Source organism: Cavia porcellus, unplaced genomic scaffold (genome assembly GCF_034190915.1).
Source record: "Cavia porcellus strain 051 isolate PalLab524CR breed Dunkin Hartley unplaced genomic scaffold, mCavPor4.1 scaffold_4, whole genome shotgun sequence".
Classification (NCBI taxonomy): Eukaryota; Metazoa; Chordata; class Mammalia; order Rodentia; family Caviidae; genus Cavia; species Cavia porcellus.
Genome location: NW_026947487.1, coordinates 8,499,722 through 8,518,828, shown reverse-complemented (window position 1 = coordinate 8,518,828; position 19,107 = coordinate 8,499,722). Strand labels below are relative to the sequence as shown.

General features: G+C 52.6%; 2 protein-coding genes across 20 annotated transcripts in view; both read right to left on the bottom strand.

Annotated features, from left to right (window-relative positions):
• Myo9a (myosin IXA) overlaps positions 1-1,477 on the bottom strand; it is a 351,801-nt gene extending 350,324 nt beyond the window's left edge. The window contains exon 1 of the mRNA XM_063246690.1: positions 1,453-1,477. The gene's annotated coding sequence lies outside the window, so the exon portion shown is untranslated. The remainder of the gene's footprint in view (positions 1-1,452) is intronic.
• The window catches only part of Gramd2a (GRAM domain containing 2A), a 64,843-nt gene that overhangs the window by 33,362 nt on the left and 12,374 nt on the right, over positions 1-19,107 (bottom strand). For 3 of the 19 annotated variants that reach the window (XM_063246715.1, XM_063246714.1, XM_063246703.1), the window contains exons 2-12: positions 12,482-12,574; positions 11,625-11,682; positions 11,223-11,298; positions 10,569-10,672; positions 9,965-10,132; positions 9,721-9,792; positions 9,183-9,245; positions 8,135-8,279; positions 7,872-7,971; positions 6,728-6,832; positions 3,399-4,515 (exon numbers count right to left, since the gene is read on the bottom strand). In XM_063246715.1, the coding sequence (XP_063102785.1) occupies positions 4,401-4,515; positions 6,728-6,832; positions 7,872-7,971; positions 8,135-8,279; positions 9,183-9,245; positions 9,721-9,792; positions 9,965-10,132; positions 10,569-10,672; positions 11,223-11,298; positions 11,625-11,682; positions 12,482-12,564 (1,089 nt within the window). In that variant the 5' untranslated portion in view covers positions 12,565-12,574 and the 3' untranslated portion in view covers positions 3,399-4,400. Of the gene's footprint in view, positions 1-3,398; positions 4,516-4,561; positions 6,523-6,727; positions 6,833-7,871; positions 7,972-8,134; positions 8,280-9,182; positions 9,246-9,720; positions 9,793-9,964; positions 10,133-10,568; positions 10,673-11,222; positions 11,299-11,624; positions 11,683-12,481; positions 12,575-12,770; positions 13,910-18,907; positions 19,051-19,107 lie in introns of those variants that run through there. The other 16 variants (XM_063246716.1, XM_063246717.1, XM_063246704.1 and 13 more) reach the window with 13 other exon arrangements.

The following is a 19,107-nucleotide window of genomic DNA, read 5'->3' as shown; positions in this document are numbered from 1 at the left end:
TCAAACTTCTTTTTTTATCCTGACATTTAGATGCAAAGGGATTCTGCCCACTGAGGTATCTCCTCGTTTCATCAGCACCACCCTTTGCACCCCCAACCTTTCACTGATTACCCTTCCAAACACACATTTCAGGAGGACCCCCCACGTCTCTCCACAGATCCTAGTCTTACTCATTTTTTGAAGCCCTCAAGCGCTGCTGAGTCAGCCCGCATGACTCCCCTCTAGAACTTGCCATCCCCCTCCCTGTTTTCACTGTTGCACAGCAATCCTACCACTCCTATCAGACTGCTCATGGGGTCAATGCTGTCCGTATTTCTATCCATGCCTGCTTCCACGGGACAAACTGTGAAAACCACGTTGTTGCATTGGGAGTTAAATCAGATAATGGTCATAAACAGCACCCAGAAGGGGGGCTGCTGAAATGCTCAGACAGTGCTGGCGTCACTGGAGCTATAGGAACACAGGCAGGAACCCATGGAAGCGACTTCATAAACTGCTTAACTGTGGTTATGTGCTGGAGACAGTGTGCCATTCAGATTGGCTTGGCATTTAGAACCAGAGGCAAAGAAAAACTTCCATCAGAAATCCTACACCAATTAGCATGCCTTCATGCTAGACTGAATCCAGGAGAGGTGGGTGTCACATTTTCCCAAAGTGGTGCCCCAGCCAGCTTCTCTGCATTTAGCAAGTTAATGAACAGCTTGTGAGTAACTCTTTGCCCACTCTAGCCCAATTTAGAAGCTGCCAGTGGGATAAGATAGCAATGTTCCAGCTTCGACGGGCACGCAGCTCTGTCCCCTTAAGTGCCCTGCCCTCAGCCTCTGTAGTCTGGAGGTCCCCAGAGACCTCACGCCTCCTGAGCAGGAGAGAGCCTGTCAGCTCCTGCAGGGGCCAGGACAGGAGTGGGGCGTCACATTCTGAGCACCCGAGGTCTGGCCCCCAGCCAGAAACTGAGTGGCAAACAAGAAGGAACACATTCCAGGGAGGCAGGAGTCCTGCCACAGGATGGCAGCTGGGGGGGGGGGGGCGCTGTGGCGCCAGGTGCAGCTTGTCTGTCTCAGCATGGAGAGGGATGAACTCAGGTTTCTCTGGATTATCACTGCAGAGGCTTAGGGCCTCTCCATGGACAAAGCCCACTTAACTGTTAGCCTTCTGACCTCTCTGCCCTGGGGTCTGAAGCATGTTCCCTAAGTAGGAGGAGAAAGTGTCACTGCCACCCTGTTGCACACTTGATGGGACACAGATTTCTTTCATTCAGTTCAGAGTGAGAAAAGATGCCTCGAACAACAAGGGCAGGGCCGGGAAGAGCCTGGGGTCTCGAAGCCCTACAAGCGGACCACCCCACTCCAACAACCAGGCACACACAGACGCACACTTAAGCTTTGAAGCCACTGGCTCTGCTTTCCCACCCGCAGAGCCTGCACCAGGTCTGGAGAGCCCTGACATCATTACCTTCTTGGTCACCGCAGGCCTTGGCCCAGGAGGAGACTCTGAAGGGGAGAAGATGACTACCCAGCTAGCCCGAGACTCTCTTCTTCCGAGATGCTGGTGGGGCCTGTTTCCCCCAGCAAGGAGACGGCTGGGACCTTGCTTTGAGAACAATCAGGTCTTTTACCCAGTAGGTCCTGGTCTTCTTGCTGGACTTTGCTGCCACCTAGTGGGCCAGTTGTCATCTTTTCCTTGTCAGAGAGAACTGGCCTCCATCCAGCCTCAGGCAAACCAGAGAATTTCCCTGGGAAATTCTCTGGCCCAGGACTCCATGACTTGAGGGCCCAGTGGTTAGGAGAGAGGGGCAGCATAGGTGTCGAGATCTTGCCAGGTTGCCAGGGGCCTAATAACCTGCCTGGCATCCAGGTGGAAGTCACCTGGAGTGGGCAGTGCCTTATTCCAGGACTCTGGACTTCCAGTCTCTGGTGAGCTAGTCCTCTGAGCTCCCCCCTCCCTTCCTCAATTCCCCCTTATCTAGAATGCCTTTCCCTCCCAAGGCCCTTTCCCTCTGACTAAGGTCCACAGTGTAAAACCCAGGTGCTGCCACATATATTCCCTCCAGTTCCCCAAATAAGGCAGGTGTTGGCCCTTCATAAAGCCAGCTCACTTTGATTTAAAGATTAGCAATGTCATGAAACGCCTTCTCCGTGATGGTGTCAGTAGGAACCAGTAAGTATAAGGGGGGCAGATTTTTTTCTTTTCTTTTTTTTCTTTTTTATCGGTACCGGGGATCAACTCACAACCACACGCTTGCAAGGCAGGCACTTATGCCACTGAGCTAAATCCACAGCCCAGAGGGGCAGATTTTAAAAGTTAGTTTGGTTGATTGGTTTTGCTGAAGTCCCCAGGTCATCAGCCGTGTTCTTCTGCACATGACACCCAGCTACGCATGTCATGTGCACATCTGTCTACCAGCAAAGGGCAGCGCTTGGCTTCTAGACCTCCTACACCACCCCACCAACCTCACACTTTCAGAGCTGAGCTGCGATACCCAGGGAGTCTATAAAATCCAAACTGTTCCCTTACTTACTTCATTACTTTTTTTAATTTTTTTTTTTTTTGGTCTTTTTCGTTTTTATCGGTACCAGGGATCGAACTCATGACCGCACACTTGCAAGGCAGGTGCTTATGCCACTGAGCTAAATCCCCAGCCCCCTTCATTACTCTTTTTATAATTTTCAAAGAATGTGCAAATGAAAATAGGCATAGCTTTTAGTATTTAACCATTTTAAGTGTGCAATACAGGAATAGTTGTATTCACGTTGATGTACACCAATCTCCAGATTTCTTTTGATTTTGTGAAACTGAAACTACCCATGAAACAACTGTGCATCACTGCTGTTCCACTTTTTTTGTCCCCATGAAGCTGGCCTCTTTATGCAGCTTATGAATAAAGTCAGACAGTATTTGTTTTTTTGTGACTGGCTTCGTGTTCTCAGCATAATATCCTCAAGGGTTATCCAGGTCATACCATGTGTCAGAACTGCATCCCTCTCAAAGCTGAGTAATATTTGTTGCATGAGTGGCCCACATTTTGCTTATTCATTCATGCCTCAACAACTACTTGAGTTGTTTCTACCTTTTTGTCCCCTGGTATTGGGGATCACCAATACTGAAGCATACATTAGGCAAACACTCTACCACTAAGTCACACCCCCAACCCTGCCTCTTGATACTGTGACTAATTCTGCTATGAACATGGGTATTACAAATATCTCAATACCTGCTTTCAATGTTTTTAGTGCATACTCAGAAGTGGAATTGCTGGGTCATATAATTCTGCATTTTAGTTTTGGAGTAAGCACTATTTTCCAGCTAGCCTTGTGCACATGTGCACATGCTATGGGTTGAACAGAGGGTCTCAAGTATGCCAAGCAAGCACTTCTATTTCTGAACTATGCCCCAAACCATTCCAAGTGACACCATTGTTTATTCCCATCAATAATGTACACAAGTTCCAATGTTCCCACATCCCTGAAAACTGTTATTTTTTGATGGCAGTCATCCTAATGATTGTGAGGTAATATTTCATTATGATTTTGATTTACATTCTTATAATTGGTAACAATGTGACCATTTTTTTCATTGGTTATGGACCATTTGTATACCTCTGTTTGTTAGAGAAATGTCTAAAGGAGTTGTTTTCTGTTGTTGGGGATGACCTCTCCAGCCTCTTTTCATGTCACTGTCACTGGGTTAGTACCCTTGAGTCCTGTACGCCCTTTGGATACGAGACCACTGAGAAAAGGGAAAGCTGCTGCCTGAGATTTGGGAGACAGAGTTGGCAGATGAAAAGGGGCCATCAGATGGCTGGGGAGAAATGCTGCCAGGGGAAAGACTCACTGTCCCAGTGGAACCCTGACCCATACACAGCCTGTCTGGGGACAGTGGTGCAGCTGTTGATCCCTCTCCCAGCAATGCCATCTCCCAGCTCTTCCCAGGACTGGCACCTTGTCCTGCAGGTACTAGCTTAAATGTCACTTCAGAGAAATCTCGCACATCTCACCTAAAGCCATCTCCTTTTTCATCTCGTGTCACTACGGCTTACTTTTATGGAACCTGATCCCAACCTGCAGCTCCCTGCAGGGGAGCAAACAAATCTGGTTTGCTCACAGATTTGCTTGGTACTCACCTGTACCGATTTAAGGGTGGTGCCGTTAGGATACGGCCCCTGCCTGCATGCTTGGCACTGCAGCTGGCACAGGGTCTGGACCAAAGAAACGCAATGTACCCCAAGCTGGAATGCAGCCTGTGTAGAAGTCACGGAAAAGGCCATGGAAGCCTTGCAGCCTTGCCCTCCACACATTAAATTTCTGAGTCAAGAACTATTAGGGGACGTCGCACAGGAGAAATAAGGAAGCACTGTACAAGCACTGGCTGCCTTTGCCCTTCCCCATATGCTGGATTCAGGTTCAGTCAGGAGCAGGTTCAGTCAGCTGGACCCTTTGAGATCCACAGTGTCCTTGGGATCCTGGGAATGACCTGGCTGCGTCAGTCTCCTCAGTGCAGAGTACATCAGCAGAGTACCTTAAAAGAGTCATCACAGGAGAAAAACAAACTTTTCATGCCATGGGCCATTAGAAAATAATGCATTTATTTTTAAAAATGTCAAAGGCTAATGCCACAGTGGATCAACAAGGGCTAGTAAACCCAAAGTCTCAGAGAATCAGAGAAGCCTCTGCCAGTGCAGGTGGGAATGCATAGATTATCAGTTTACAGCCATGCACAGAAGGACCAGGTTGGGGGACAAAAGAGAGAAACAGAGAGTGGACACTCCAGCGGGAGCAGCGAGTTGGAGATTATAACTAGTAACGCTAGACCTACGGCTGCTTCGCAGGCAGCAAATACTAACATAATAATTGGAATGGCAAATTGCAGGCACAGGGCTTGAAGCTTTAGGCCCCAAATGGGACCCTGCCCACCCATCCCACTGCATACCTCCTGACCCTCCCGAGCCTGTGGTTTGGCAAGGGACCGGGCTCCCGAGCACCTTAGCACTGCTATCCGTGACTTGGCACTTCCCTCGGCCGCCAGCTCCACAAAGCAAAGCTTAGCGAATGGATCTGTTTTTCCTGCCTGTCAGCAAGGAGCAGGAGGTGAAGCACTGGGCAAGGATTGTTTCCCTGAAATTATGAGGGCAATGAGTGATGGGCCAGGCATTCACCAGCATGGCTGTGTGAGGGCAAAGCCTAAGTTTCACCTGAGACTGATCTGGAGCAAGCAGCATATGAAGCCAGGCCTCAGGCTCCGTCTGAGAAAGGGGACAAGGAGAAGATAGAGAGACCTCCAGTAGGGGCTCTGGGGGAGTTATCACCTACTGTTGGTGCCACCAGTCAGTCCTCATGTGAGGTTGTCATCACCAGGCTCTTCCAGAGCCTCCAAAGGCCCGGTCAGCAGATGAGAGCCCAGGGGAGGCCAGGCCACAGTTCCTGTTACAACACAGGACTCTCCAGGTAAGCAGAAGGCCCTACTTTCACCTGCTCTCTGCAATGGCCAGGCCCCCCGGGACACCCCCACCTTATTAATACAGAACAGAGCCTTCATGGCCTTTGGCACGTGGGCAGCAGGTGACATGAGTGATACTATCACACTCAGCTCCCCAGCCAAACCTCCCCAGCAGGCTGCTGTTGTCCATGCCTGAGATGAGAGTAGTCAGGCAGGGAGGACACAAGGAGACCTCCAATCACAGCTCCCACCCTTCCTGTCACCTACTTTCAGGGCCCAGGACTACTTCGGAAATGGTTGAGGACACCAAGGACAAACCTAGTACCAGATCTGTGACCACAGTGATCAAAGGAAGCCCTGCTGTACCTGTCTCACCAGCAAGTGACAGCTGGGGACATGGAATTCTGGGACCTCACAGCCCCAAAACCCGCTGCTGGGGACTCCATCTCTGCAGCTGGCTGACTCTGTTGGGCGCTGCAGGGACTGGCTCATTGCCTCCTCAGGGCATGCACATTCATCTCCCACTGGTCCCAGCCAGGAGCCCCTGCCTGAGGCCTGACAGGTGCCTGGCTCCCTGCAGAGCCCTGTGGGCTGGGTTCCAGAACAGGGACTTGCAGGACCCAAGGGGCCCAGGTGTGTTAGGACATGGTGGACAGGTGCTCTGTGCTCTGCCCCACCCCGAGAAGCCATGGAAGACAGAGCCACATTCCAGCTATCAAAGCATGGCCTTTGTATCCCCAGGTCCCAAGGGCCTGGCCTGTATGCCTGAGCAGTCTCCCAGGAGCAAGTTAAATGTTGTTCTCATTGAAGTGGCTGCAGGAGCTTAGTATACAGAATTCTTCAGCTGCTTCCAAGAATCTAGATTCTTTTTGAGTCCCAGATCTGGAGGAACCAGTCACTTTGTAAACAGGTGCTTGAGTTCACTGGTGGAGGGCAGGAGAAGATGGGGAGGAGGAGTATCGGAAATGTTCCCTTCATATTCGGCCTCAGCATGGCAGCAGCACAAACTGGTCTTAGCATCCAAGCATTCTTCTTGGAGAGGTGTGAGGACCAAGGCCAGGCAGCCATTACCAGCACCCAGGAAAGATGCTCAGATCAGAGGAAGGGCAATGGAGGCAGTTAGGCATGGGCAGGAGGGCCAGCAAAACCTTTCTCCCCTCGTGCAAGCAGGCCGGGGTGTGACTTGCATACCCTCGACAGCACCCAACATCAAACAGGCCCCAGCAGGGCTGAGGCAGCCAGGGAAGCAGGTGGCCTGGCTCCTCCCCTCAACTCGCAGCCACCAAGGCCTCACCTGTGCCCAGGGACTGGCCCATCTGAATCCAAGGAACACAGCTGCTGTTCCAACTGGGAGATTCGAAATGCCAGATAGGAAGAGGATATGACCAAGAAGCAGATCCTGGAGAAATGTGCAAGAAGGAGTTGAGTCTCTCTTCTAGAACAAAGGCCTTCTAGCTGGGTGTTGCACATCTGTAATGCCAGCACTTGGGAGCCTAGGTTACCTAGTGAGTACAAGGCTAACCTGGACTGCATAGTAAGATAGAGTCTCTCTCAGTCTCTCTCTCTCTCTCTCTCTCTCTCTCTCTCTCTCTCTCTCACACACACACACACACACACACACACACACACACACACACACACTCAACGAAGAAAAAAGAAAAGAAAAGAAAAAGGGGGTTTTTGGAGGCTCACCAGAAACACAAATGGTAACTAAGCTACTCCTGCAATGGGAGGAATTAAGGAAGCTTTTGCTCTGCAGTCACATGCAGGCCTGGCATCCTGTTTCCACAGGCCACACATGGGTCCTGAGACCTGTCCCCATGGGAATGTTTTCTTAGCCTAGCAAGAATCTATATCATGGGCCTTATAGGTGAGCCCTAACCAGACATTTCAAGCCATAACTACTTGGCCCCTTCACCTCAACTGGGAGGCCACCATGACATCTCCGAAGTGTGGTCCCACTGCCCCACAGGAGCTACAGCTGACAGTCACACTCAGCCCCACAGTGCCAGGGAAGTAGCCAAGGCATGGGGAGGAGGCAGGAGTTCACTGTGCTTATAACCACCCACCACACTCCCTGCACCACTGTCCCCAGACAGGCTGTGTATGGGTCAGGGTTCCACTGGGACAGTGAGTCTTTCCCCTGGCAGCATTTCTCCCCAGCCATCTGATGGCCCCTTTTCATCTGCCAACTCTGTCTCCCAAATCTCAGGCAGCAGCTTTCCCTTTTCTCAGTGGTCTCTGCATGCCATGACCGTAAGCCTCAATCCCAGGGTTTGGGGAGTCTGGAGAGAGGACGAGTCTAGCAGACTTCACACTCAGCACCTGAGAGCCTGGAGACGGCCTCCAGCCTTCCTCTGGCTGCAGACTGTGACCTCCCCACCCTCTGCACCCTGAGCCCCTGTGGGTTTCCTTTCCTCCCCATGACAGTCACCTACAGTGTGAAGATGACCTTGAGGAGACGGGAATCCCAAAGCTGCAGCTCCCACTCTCCTGCTGGCTCTTCCTCATGTTCCCAGGTCTCACAGGCAGCATCCTCTGCAAAGCCAGGACAACTGTGAAGCACCATCCTTGGGCTTAAGGTGCCACATCGCGAGTATTTGGAACAAGAAACAATGGCTCTTGGACTGCTGACTGTGGACTGCCCTTTTCACACACCTGAGAGAAAACCCAGCACCTAGCAGATAAGCCCCCAACTCACCAGGCCCAGCAGGCTTCCCAGAGGGCAAGAGGCCATCTGTGGAGTCCAGAGATTCCTGAGGGACACAGGGAATGCTGTCTGAAATCAACAACGACCTGGGGGCAGGACATATTTTTCTCCACTTCATCTTGGGAATGAGGACTTCCTGCAGAGGAGACAGGAGAAGATATTTCCTCGTGACCCCTGAGAGCTCTGTTGCCCTAAAGGGCCTACACCAGGTTTGAGTCTTTCTCCAGATACTATCACTATACATGCCTAGCCAAGCAGGCAAGCAGATATGGGGTATGGACAATTGCCATAGCAACAATCATGAATCTCCTATCTGCTCCCCTGCTGTAGCACCAACTCCTCTGCCAAGAACAAAGTCCTTCACTAAAACCCCCTGGGCAAAGATCAAGGATGTGGGATCATGGTGGCATCTTAGATGAGCCAGGCACTGCCCAGGCCTGAGTCCAAGAAGAACCAGCACAGTAGGCCCCAGATGGCATAAAGCATGGCCCCTTCTGATCTGGGTTCAAAGACTTCGTGATGGGGACTCAAGGTCCCTTTCAGTAAAAAAACAGGAACATCACCTTCCAGTCCCTATGTGATATTATGCATCTGCACCCTTGGCTGAACACCCAATAGCTGCCAAGGACACTAAAACCCCCTGGGCAAAGGTAAGTCTGTGTGTGCCACACAATGACAGCCCTGGGCGCTCTCTTCCCAGGGCGTTTCTGCCCCCTTGAAGGCCATCCTGACCCCGCTGAAGGAACATGATGGATTCCTGGCCTGCATGCACACACAAGTGGTCCCCAAACTGTCCAGCACTCTGAGGCTGGATCTCTGTTCTGCGCAGAAAGTCAGCACATCTGCCCAGGACCTAAATGGCTCTGTGTGGTAGGAGCCCCGGGGACCCTGGCACAGCATGACCACCACCTCTGGTGTCTACTGCTGCAGTTCTGCACCTTGCCCCCGCCCCCCAGCATACCCCACAGAGACCCTGAAACCTAAGAGTCGGGTGACCTCAGGCCAGCAGCCTTTGCTCCCTACTCAGCCCCTCTCTCACCAGAGACTTGCACTCAGGATCCTCTGGGAATTTCCTGACACTCAGGCTCTTCTTGCTGGAAGGCTGAGGAGGGAAGGAGACCGGGAGGATCAGAAAGGGAGGCCTTGACATTCTCCAGGACTGTGCCTCCAAACATGCCACTTTGGTCAGGTGATGCCCAGTTTCCCGAGTCCACAGGGGCCCCTTAACTGATACCAGAGCAGAAGAGCGAATCCCAGGAAACTTACTCTCCCAAGCTAGTGTCCCTGTCTCTCCCCTTTCCTCACCAGTGACCAGAGAATGTCATAGGACACATAGGGGTGCAGCCACAGTGTTGTAGGACAGGGGCAGCCACAAGCCCCTGTCTTCGTGGGGTTAAGCACCTGGCAGGGCTGTATACATTTGGGACACAGAGGGCCTCTGGCCTCAGGAGCACTAACAGCCACAGTCCAAACATAGCCTTGGGCACACAGCAGAGCATGTGCTCCTGTTCCTGCTCCTGTTCCCTGTGCCAATTTCCCCAATAGCGGTCCTGGTGCCTGGGGCCGGAGCCTCTTACCTGTAGGTGGGTGCAAACCCTCCTTAGCACGTCATACACGCTGTCCCGGGAGAGCAGCGACACGAAAACGTACTGAGACACAGAGGAAGCAGAGAAGAGTGGTGAGACAGACTCCAGGCTGTGTCAAGACTGGCGGCAAAATGTGGGGACGCTAGGCTGTGAAAGCCACTAAGACCACTGCCACCCCTGGAGACTGAAGGCGGGAGTGGGCTGGAGCGGGTGAGTGGCTCCAAGCCTCACTAACCTTCTGACTGGTGTTAGTGGTGATGGCCAGGCCATTGGGAAGGAGCCGCGCCATCTTGTGTTTCTTCACCATTTGCACAGACACCACAGGAATGACCACCTGGGAGGCGGGACACGGGCCCTTTGCTCCCCAGCCACGGCAGGCACTGGGCCTCCACGTGGAAACCCCCTAGGAAGCCCAGCCCCATGTCAGAGCACCAGCCCAGGACCCTTTGGCTTCCCCCACCCTGCCCCAGGCTTGGCAGCATGAAGCCCATTAGCTAAGAGTGCACTGTTACTCTGAATGCCGGTCTGTGCATGCGGCCCCCTGAGCCACCCTCTGACTACACTAATGCCACAGGCAACAACCCTGTCAGGCTCTGGAGACGTCTCTGAACTACCCAGAGCAGATAATCTGGCTGTGAATTATGTGGGCCAAATGTGGCAAGATCCCTGGAAACCACTCATCCAACCAGTGAGAGGTCTCACCATGTGCCCGGCGTGCACAGGGACAGGCATCACTAGAGCCATGGCCACAGCACGGGAAGCTGTCCTTCCTCAGGCTGGGGCTGGAGCTGGGCCTGGGGCTGCCATGAACCCTGGCAACTTTTCCCACTCATGACTACCTTGATGTCCTTGCCAAAGAGGCTGGCATGGAAGCAGAGCCAGTTGGGGGAGATGTAGAGCCGGCCCTGGATAAGGAGGTCCCTCTGGAGGGCACAGGAGCATGCTGGGAAGTCATGGGCAAGACCACTGCGGTGAGCAAGGCCCGCCCAAGGAGCCAACAGGCCTGGGTCCTCACCCCCCCCCAAGTCCAGCTTGCAGCCTCAGTACCCATCCTCCTCAGAACCCTCACCGCCCTCTTCCATCCCCCAGTTTCCCCCTACCTGCTCCACTGTCCCCACCGCAACCCCCTGAGCCCCAGGAACTTCCTGCCCAGCCAATCCAATTGGGTTTTCGTGATCCCAGAAGATCCCACCCTGGGAACAAGCTCTCGGTCATCCAAACGCACCCCCCCCCCAACACACACACACACACACTCAGGGAGAGGAGGGGGTGGGAGAGAGTAGTCACTGATGGGAACAGAAGAGAAATGAGATCTGAAAGCCCCAAGAAAATCTTCATAGATTTAACTTTGTATCTCAAACCAGCCAGATCCTCCAGAGAAGCCCACTCATCTGCAGCCAGAAAATGGCCAGTCCCCCACTCTAAATGATGCCTCAGGAGCTCCAAGCTAGAAGACCTGGGCACCTGCCAGCTGCTCCAAGGAGACAGCTTACCTTTAAGCACCATCTCCTCCAAGGGGATGTCCTTAAAGAGCTTGTGGTACTGGTGGTTGTATTTATTTAGCAGTGTCTGCAAACACACAGGCTGGGTCTCAAAGGCCCAGGGAGGTCACCAAAAGGGCCCTGCTCCAGTTACCAGGAAATAATGCCACTGCCCACCCCACCCCTCCGTGGGCTACAGCTGGTAGCTGTGGAGGCCAACTTTCAGGCACAACTTGTCTCCAGGTAACACTGGGTCCCAACAGGCAGGCTGGGACCACAGCAGGACAGCAGGACAGCACTCCCACCTAGACAGCGATACCCACTCAGGTCTCCTGATGGGCCAGGGAGCCAGTGATAAGTTGGGGCAGTCTGGGGCCACTCCCTGGTGAGCACTGAGGGTAGCTGCACACTCACCCCTTCCCGGCCATCCTTCTTTTTCTCTGAGCCCTTCAAGTCTTCTGGCCAGTGCAGACTGCAAGGAGACATTCCATTCCAGGACAAGCAACCCAGGTTCCCACCCTCAGGTCCTCAGGCCCATTCTGCATTGGCTTCAAGCTAGAAGGCTTAAGTGGAGGCTGGAGACCAGGACCCTTCTCTAGGGGACCTGGCAAGATGACAAGTTAGTCCAGCAAGTCTGCAGCTTGTCCCTGGGAAAGCACAGCCTGAGATGTGGGAAGGGTGCCAAGAGCACCACTTCCCAGCAAATCACTTCCCCTCCCACCCCAGGAGCAGGCTCAGCCTGAGCTCAAGCTCCCAAGATGCTGCCAGCCCTGGGCACCACATACCCCTGCCCTCCCATCTCTGGAGCAGGCAACACAGGGATGGAGACCAGTCTGGGGTGGGGAGGCCTCAGACTTGCAGCTCCGGGGCCAGGTCGTGGGCTATGGTCCCAGCAGGCCTGCCCTCCTTGCAGCCGTCTGTGTGGGCTGGGGCTCTGCAGCGAGGAGCTCAGCACCAACTCACCCAACTACAGTGACCAGGCTAGGGGGTAAGGGGTGGCACTGAAACACAAACTTTTGCCTTGGCCAAGTTGGCCCGAGGACAGGTAGGCAGGGAGGAGACTGGTAACTCAAGAAGCCTGGACTCTGCTAGGTCCCAATGCATGGGGACAGGGTGGAGGGGCAGAAGGGAGAGGCCCTGGCAGCCCGTGCCCAGCCTATCAGATGGGGCTGGGCCATGACTCCACTTTAAGGTCCCCACACACATCTGACAGTCACCTCGAAAACCTTCCCACCCCAATCTGTAAGTACCGCTGAATCAAAGGGACTCACTTGCAGTCTGGGGACTCCTGGGCCCTGTCTGGTTTCTCTGTGTAGGACACAGGGCTCTTCAGAGCAGCCGTCTTTCTGTTCATTTGTCGGTTGCTAGGGAGAAAGAGGCTCTACTTCAGGACATCGGGTTTGATAGTGATATCTTCCCCTACCAGCACCACATAGCCCAGGGCAGCTGCATCTGTCCCCAAGCCGGGTCCTGGTAGGCAACAGTGACATCTAACCAGCATCTCTTTAGGAAGCCTGAGGTTCAGTTAATGCCTAGACCTGAAGGAAAATCAATCTCCACCTCATTGTGGGTGCCAGGCAGCTGCCAGGCCAGGCCACCCCGCCCCGAGGGTGCAGACGGGGAGGGGCTCTCTGAGGTTCTTTCCTGGCAGAAAAGCAAGCCTTCCTGAAGGGCCACAGCAGTGTTACCATAAACTGCCAGGTACTGGGAAGGCTGTTAAGCTCAGGAAATCTTATCACAGCAGCACAGCTGACGGCAGTGGACTTCGGTCAGCCCACAGGTGATAGTGGCTAGAAGAGGTGGGGCGGCTCCAGATCAGAAAACAGCCTCAGTCATCTTCCAACGAACAGGGCACCCTACCATAAGAATCAGACCCTTTCAAAAATGCCCAGGAGGGAAGAGATACTCTTTCTCTGGGCAGCTAGGGCTCCCCAGTGGCCTCCATTCTTGCCTCTGCCAACAGCTCCAAAGAACACGGGCTCCGTTCCTGCCCCTCCAGGCTTGGTGTCAGTAAAGCTTGAGGTATCAAACCAATCTGGATGGAGTGTGCCTAGGGGCTGATCAGGGAAGATGGGTTGTTCAAAGAGCAGGTTGCAGGTAGGGCAGGCAGAAACATAGAACAAATCACAAGATCCGGTGCTGTGGGCCCTCTGCGAATCAGGAGCTAGAACCTGAAACTTAAAAGCCCCAAATGCTTAGTCACACTTTACTTTGAGACTGGAGCATGTCAAAGTTCTCCACTCCAAGCCCAGTGTTACTGGCTCAGCCCAAGGTCTGCCAGCACACAGATAAAACTGAGTCATGTTCCGTCCCACCAGCCCATTGCATGCACCTGGAAACTGAGACCCGCCCAGGTACAGACTATGCTGAGTGTCACGCTGAAGAGCCTAACAACTGCACCCACAAACTCAGCTCAGCCACAGCCATGTGCTCAACCTGGCCCATACACTGACATGCACAACCCTCAGATGACAACCCGGTCACCAAAGACCAGACCACATCTGACAGATCCCCATCTGAGAGACAGCACAGTCATCATGGCGATGGTTCAAAACTGTGCCATGATAATGCGGAACTCCTTCTCTTCCTCCCAAAAGTCTTTGCCAAAGCTCAGGTATGTAGAGATTTATCCAATTGGACCAGGGATTTAGCTCAGTGGCATAAGCGCCTGCCTGGCAAGTGCAAGATCATGAGTTCAATCCTTAGTACTGCAAAAAAAAAAAAAAAAAAAAAATCCAATCCCCTGCACCCTCACAAAATAAATCAGTTCCCATCAGTCCCCAGAGCCCTTCCCCTATCAGAGCCTATATCAGGCAGAACCTGCCCTTTGTCTGCAGAGCTGCCCTAGCCTTCTCTGTGGTGACTCCCTCCATGCCCTCATTAAACTCTTTATCTAGTTGCCTCCTCTCTTTCTGTGTGGCTCTAGATTGAGTACAACGTTTCAACTCAATCAGCATCAACTGTGGCGGCCTGGGGCTGCAGTTCCTGAGGCCATCACAGCTACCCTAGTCTGTGCACACTACCTGTGGTAGCGCAACCACAAAACCGTCTGACTGCCCATTTCTCAGAACAGTTCCCCAAATGGGACTCTGTGACCTGAGTTTTACAAAGTGACTCCACATTATGATTTGCTACCTTGACTCCCAAAGTTTGTTTTGGGATTTATAGTTGGTTCCATCATTTTATGCTTCACAGAGGCTTTTTCCATGACTGTTTAATGTTCCTTATGAGGAGCATGAGAAATGCAAAACTATGTATGAGATCAAAAATCATACATTTACAAAAAATAAGTAAATAAAATAAAAAAAATTTTTTTAAAAAGGCCAGGGATTTAGCTCAGTGGCATAAGTACCTGAGTGACAAGCTTGAGGTACCAAGTTCAATCCCTGGTATACCCACACTCCCAAATTATACATTTAAAAATCTCTTGAGGAAAAATGGATGCACAAATGTGTAGCTTACAGAAATGAACTGTGCAGCACATAATCTGTGTACCCTGCTTCATTGCTTAACATGACCTCATGAAAAAATTTGTCACTGACCGTTCCTGGGATTATTTCTCAGAAGCAAAGCAACTCATGGATCAAGAACAAAAATTTCTCCAGGTGTGGTGGTACACACCTATAATCCCAGCATTCGGAATGCTGAGGCAAAAGGTCACCAAGTTCAAAGGCAGCCTGAACTGCATGTGACACCTGCTCATGAAAGAAAAAAAAAAAAAGAGGAATCTCTCAGGCTCTTTAGAGTCACCTTCGATTGCTTTCCAGGTGTGGCACCAAGGTAGCAGCCATCAGCACTCTGTTCCCCACATCCAGCCCTACTCTGTGTGTTTGCCTTTTTTCCTTGGTCAATTTGATTGGTAAAAATGTGTTGTCTTCATTTGTGTCTCTGTCTACTGGTAGGCTGGATTTTTTCCAAATGTATATTAGCCATTGGAATCTCATCTGTAAGCTGTCTATAATGCCCTAACATGTTACTGTGGGGTGACACAGTTGCAGAAGGTTCCCAGAGAACAGGAAACCAAGTCCCATAAACTGCACTGCCTAAAAGCCTCACGCGGATGACCATGGCTTCGCCTGGATTCTAAGCTGAAAGAAAGCATCCTTAGGTCCAAATGTGATTTGCTCAAGGGCTGTCCCGCAGCTGGGGTGGGGAGCCTCTGCGTCTGGCACTCAAGGTGTCCTAACTGGAACTCTCCTCTTACATTTGTTACAAGGTATTGGTCTGCCATGGCTGTCCCCTTCCAGAGGCTCCAGGAGCTCAGGGACTCTGCCCTATGTATCCCTGGCCACCTGGAGCCCAGGGCTGGGCACACAGTGGGCATTTCGCTGTGGGGCGAGACTGGGGCTACAGGCAGGGAAAGGGTCATGCTGAGAGGGAATGAGTGAGTAGGGACCCAAAGACTCAGGTGCAGACCCGAGAACCAGGCCCCATGAGGAGCCTGACGAGTGGTGCCTGGCCCTGCCTGCCAGCCTAGGCTCAAACACCATCACCCTCAGGCTCCTCCACATCCACCCCTCACCTGGATGCCACGTCCCCTCCTGAGCTCAGCCCTGTGGTCTCGCCATAGCCACTGAAATGAGTCCCACACCACCCTGAAACGTGGAGGGTGGCCCCATCATTCACTGGAGTCCCCAGCCTGTCCTTGTCCCATCTCCCACGGCCGCCGGGGACCAGCCCCAGCTTAATCTTGATGCTGGATGCTGTCTCTTTCTCTGTTCCTGCTGCGCCAGCCCAGCCTGGTCACTCTTTTCTTCCTGGGTACTGGTGACAGCATCCTCACACCGCCTCTGCTCCCCAGGTCCACATCTGCTCCTGTCACTGTCACCTAATGTCCCTCAGTCCCCACTGCCCTCAGCAGGCCTCCCTGGCTTCCTGTTTCTCAGCAGCCTTGCTGCCTGCCTGCCTCCTTCCAAGTGGCTCACCAGGGGCCCCACGCCCTCACCACAGACCCCTCACACAGCTACACCCAGTCCACATGTCACCCCCTCTGTGAAACTTTACTGTATCTGTCTCTTTAATAGACATCTATCTCCCTGGATGCCAAGCTCCAGCAAGGGCAGTTTCTAAATCTCTGCACACTTAGCACACACACAAATAGAATGCAGTGTTTGCTTAAATGAAGGGAGGAAGGACCAGAAGGGAGGAGAGGAGGAGAGCAAGCAGTTTAGTGGTGTGCGCCTATAATCCTGGCACTCAGGAAACTGAGGCAGGAGGATTCCTTATGAGTTCAAGATCAGCCCAGGATAACAGTGAGTTCAAGGCCAGTCTGAACTATACAGACAGACCCTGTCTGGATCAATCAAGAGTGAAGGAGCACAGAGAATGAGTGGCATTTCCTTTTCTGCAGGAAAGGAGGCAAAGGATGGACTGGAGCTGGCAATGCCACCCACAGCCAGGAGCCTGGCCCTGCACCACAAGGCATTTAGCTCATACTGGCTGGTGGGTCAAAGAGGAACCTGGGTGGGGGAAAGGGGAACCAGGGTCGGGGACAGAAGCACTAGAAAAGGGCAAAGTGGCCAGGACAGGATGGGGTAGGTACTCGGGTAGACACACAGGCTGGCATCCACTAGCACTCCCGTACCCAACCCCCAGGCCAGCAGAGCCTGTGTAGTCATGGGCTGGGCCAGGCCTATGGCTGACTGCAGTGGGTGGTCCCCTGGGTACTTCCTGCTGCCAGCGAGGGCGCCAGGCTCTCTCACCTCCAGGAGAGACCTGAACACAGTCTTGTTCTCCACAAGTGCAGCACAGTACAGCCCTCAAGGAAGCCAACCCCGCAGCTGCCAGGGACAAGGAGCCAGGTACACATCTGTCTCAATGGAACCTCAGAAGGCGAGCTCAGAAGCCAGGCATCGGGGCGCATGCCTGGAATCCCAGCATTCAGGAGGCTAAGGCAGAAGGACTGAGAGTTTACGCTCAGTTTGAGCAACTTAATGAGACCCTGTCTCAAAATTAATAAAAATACAGCTGGGGGCCAGTGATTTAGCTCAGTGGCAGTATGAGTTCAATCCCTGGGATCAAAAATAAGTCAATAAATAAATACAGCTGGGGCTGGGGATTTAGCTCAGCGGCATAAGCACCTGCCTTGCAAGCAGGTGGTCGTAAGTTTGATCCCCAGTACCAGAAAAAAGAAAAAGAAAAAAAAAATCAAATACAAACCAAGTGTGGTAGCCCACTCCTATAATCCTAGAACTCAAGAGGCTGAGGCAGGAGGATCACTGTGAGTTTGAGACCAGCCTGGACTACAAAGTGAGCTTAAGGCCAGCCTGAACTGCATAGTGAGAACCTGTCTGAATAAGACAAAACAAACAAACAAAACAAATTCCAGGGAGCATCCCTTCAGAACCTCCTGCTCCTTCCATTTCACTGCTGCCCCCGTGTCCATGGAGAACCACGGTCCTGACGCCAACAACACGCACGGCCTTTCCCCTGGCAAATTCATGTGAACAGACTCAGAGCCTGTGTGCTCTTTTGTATGGCTGTTCTTACTCAGCAATGCGTTAGAAAGAATTGTGGCAGCGCCAAGTGGAACTGCAAACCGTGCATTCTCACTCACAAGTACAATTGTTGTATATCGATTTATTGTTTCATTACACTATTGATAGGGCAATTTCCGGTTGTCTCAGTTTACATCCCTCGCTGGGACAAATATTTAATACCCGAACCTGAAGGAAAGGGAGGTTTATTTGGCTCAGGTTTCAGTCCGAAGTAAGCTGGCTCCAAGGCAGGCAGCAGGACAGAAAGGCCTGGAGAAGCAGAGCTGCTCACAGCATGGGGGACAGGAAGCCAGGAGAGAGTGGAGGAGCCCTGGAGGAAGACAAACCCTTCCAGCCATACCCCCAGGGACTCCACCCCACTTCCTAACAGTGAGCCAGCTATGGCTCCCCAGAAGTCCCATCACCTTCCAAACACAGGATCTGGGGTCATTTTAGAACAAAACCACAGGTTTCGCCTGTTATGAAAGTGCACTGAAAATTCCAGCAGCGTATTTGCTCCGGTGGGTAAACACTCAAGATGAAACCGCTGCATCACAAGGCAAGCGCATGTTCAGCTTCAGGCTATGAAAGGTTCCCAGGTGATTTTAAACATACAGCCAGGTAGACACCACTGGAAGAACCCTTCCGCCCCATCCTTTCTTAGCATCTCCCTGCTCCCCTGCCTGGGCTGGGGCCCCTGGCTCTGAACTCCTGAAGCCTTTGCTCTGTCTCTCCTGAATCACAAGATCACTGTAGCCATTCTGGTGTCCCTGTGTGAACACAGATTTCCTCTCCTCTGTGATAAGGCCATGCAGCCCATCCCCTAGGTGTGGCAAGGAATGACAAGACAGCTGCCCCATGTGGCAGAGGCTGGCTCCGAGCCAGGCTGCCGTGTCCTTCACAGGAGAAGCCACATCCTGCCATACAGCCCAGGGACTGAGTGGCAAGACCTTCCTGAGGGCAAACTGGGTTCATGAGGTGGGGTCAGGTTCATCATTAACAGGCTAAAGATTGATAAAAGGTGATTTTCTTCTTTGGTCACAAGGATCACATTACTGATATCTCCGCACCTCACTGCAAGTTGTACCCCACTTATTTTCTGAGAGCACATCCTGTGCTAGGACAAAGGCTCTGCCCTTTGCACTGACTGGAAGAGGGGAGAGACCTCATCTTTGAATCTCAGAGTGCAAGGAGTAGATCAGTAACTTGGGGGACACTTACCAGGTTCCACTCCAGCCACTCCATTCAGCTCCCCTAGCAAAGCAGGGGCCAGGCCCCCACTCGGTATCAACTATGACTGCCCAGGCAAGGACTGGAGGTCATCTAGGCCGGACGTGCTCAGTCTTCCTCCTCTCCCCAGGGAGCTGTGAGACAGAGGGGGGGATGGAGAACCAGTGGTTCCCCCCAAGACTCCCCTGGTG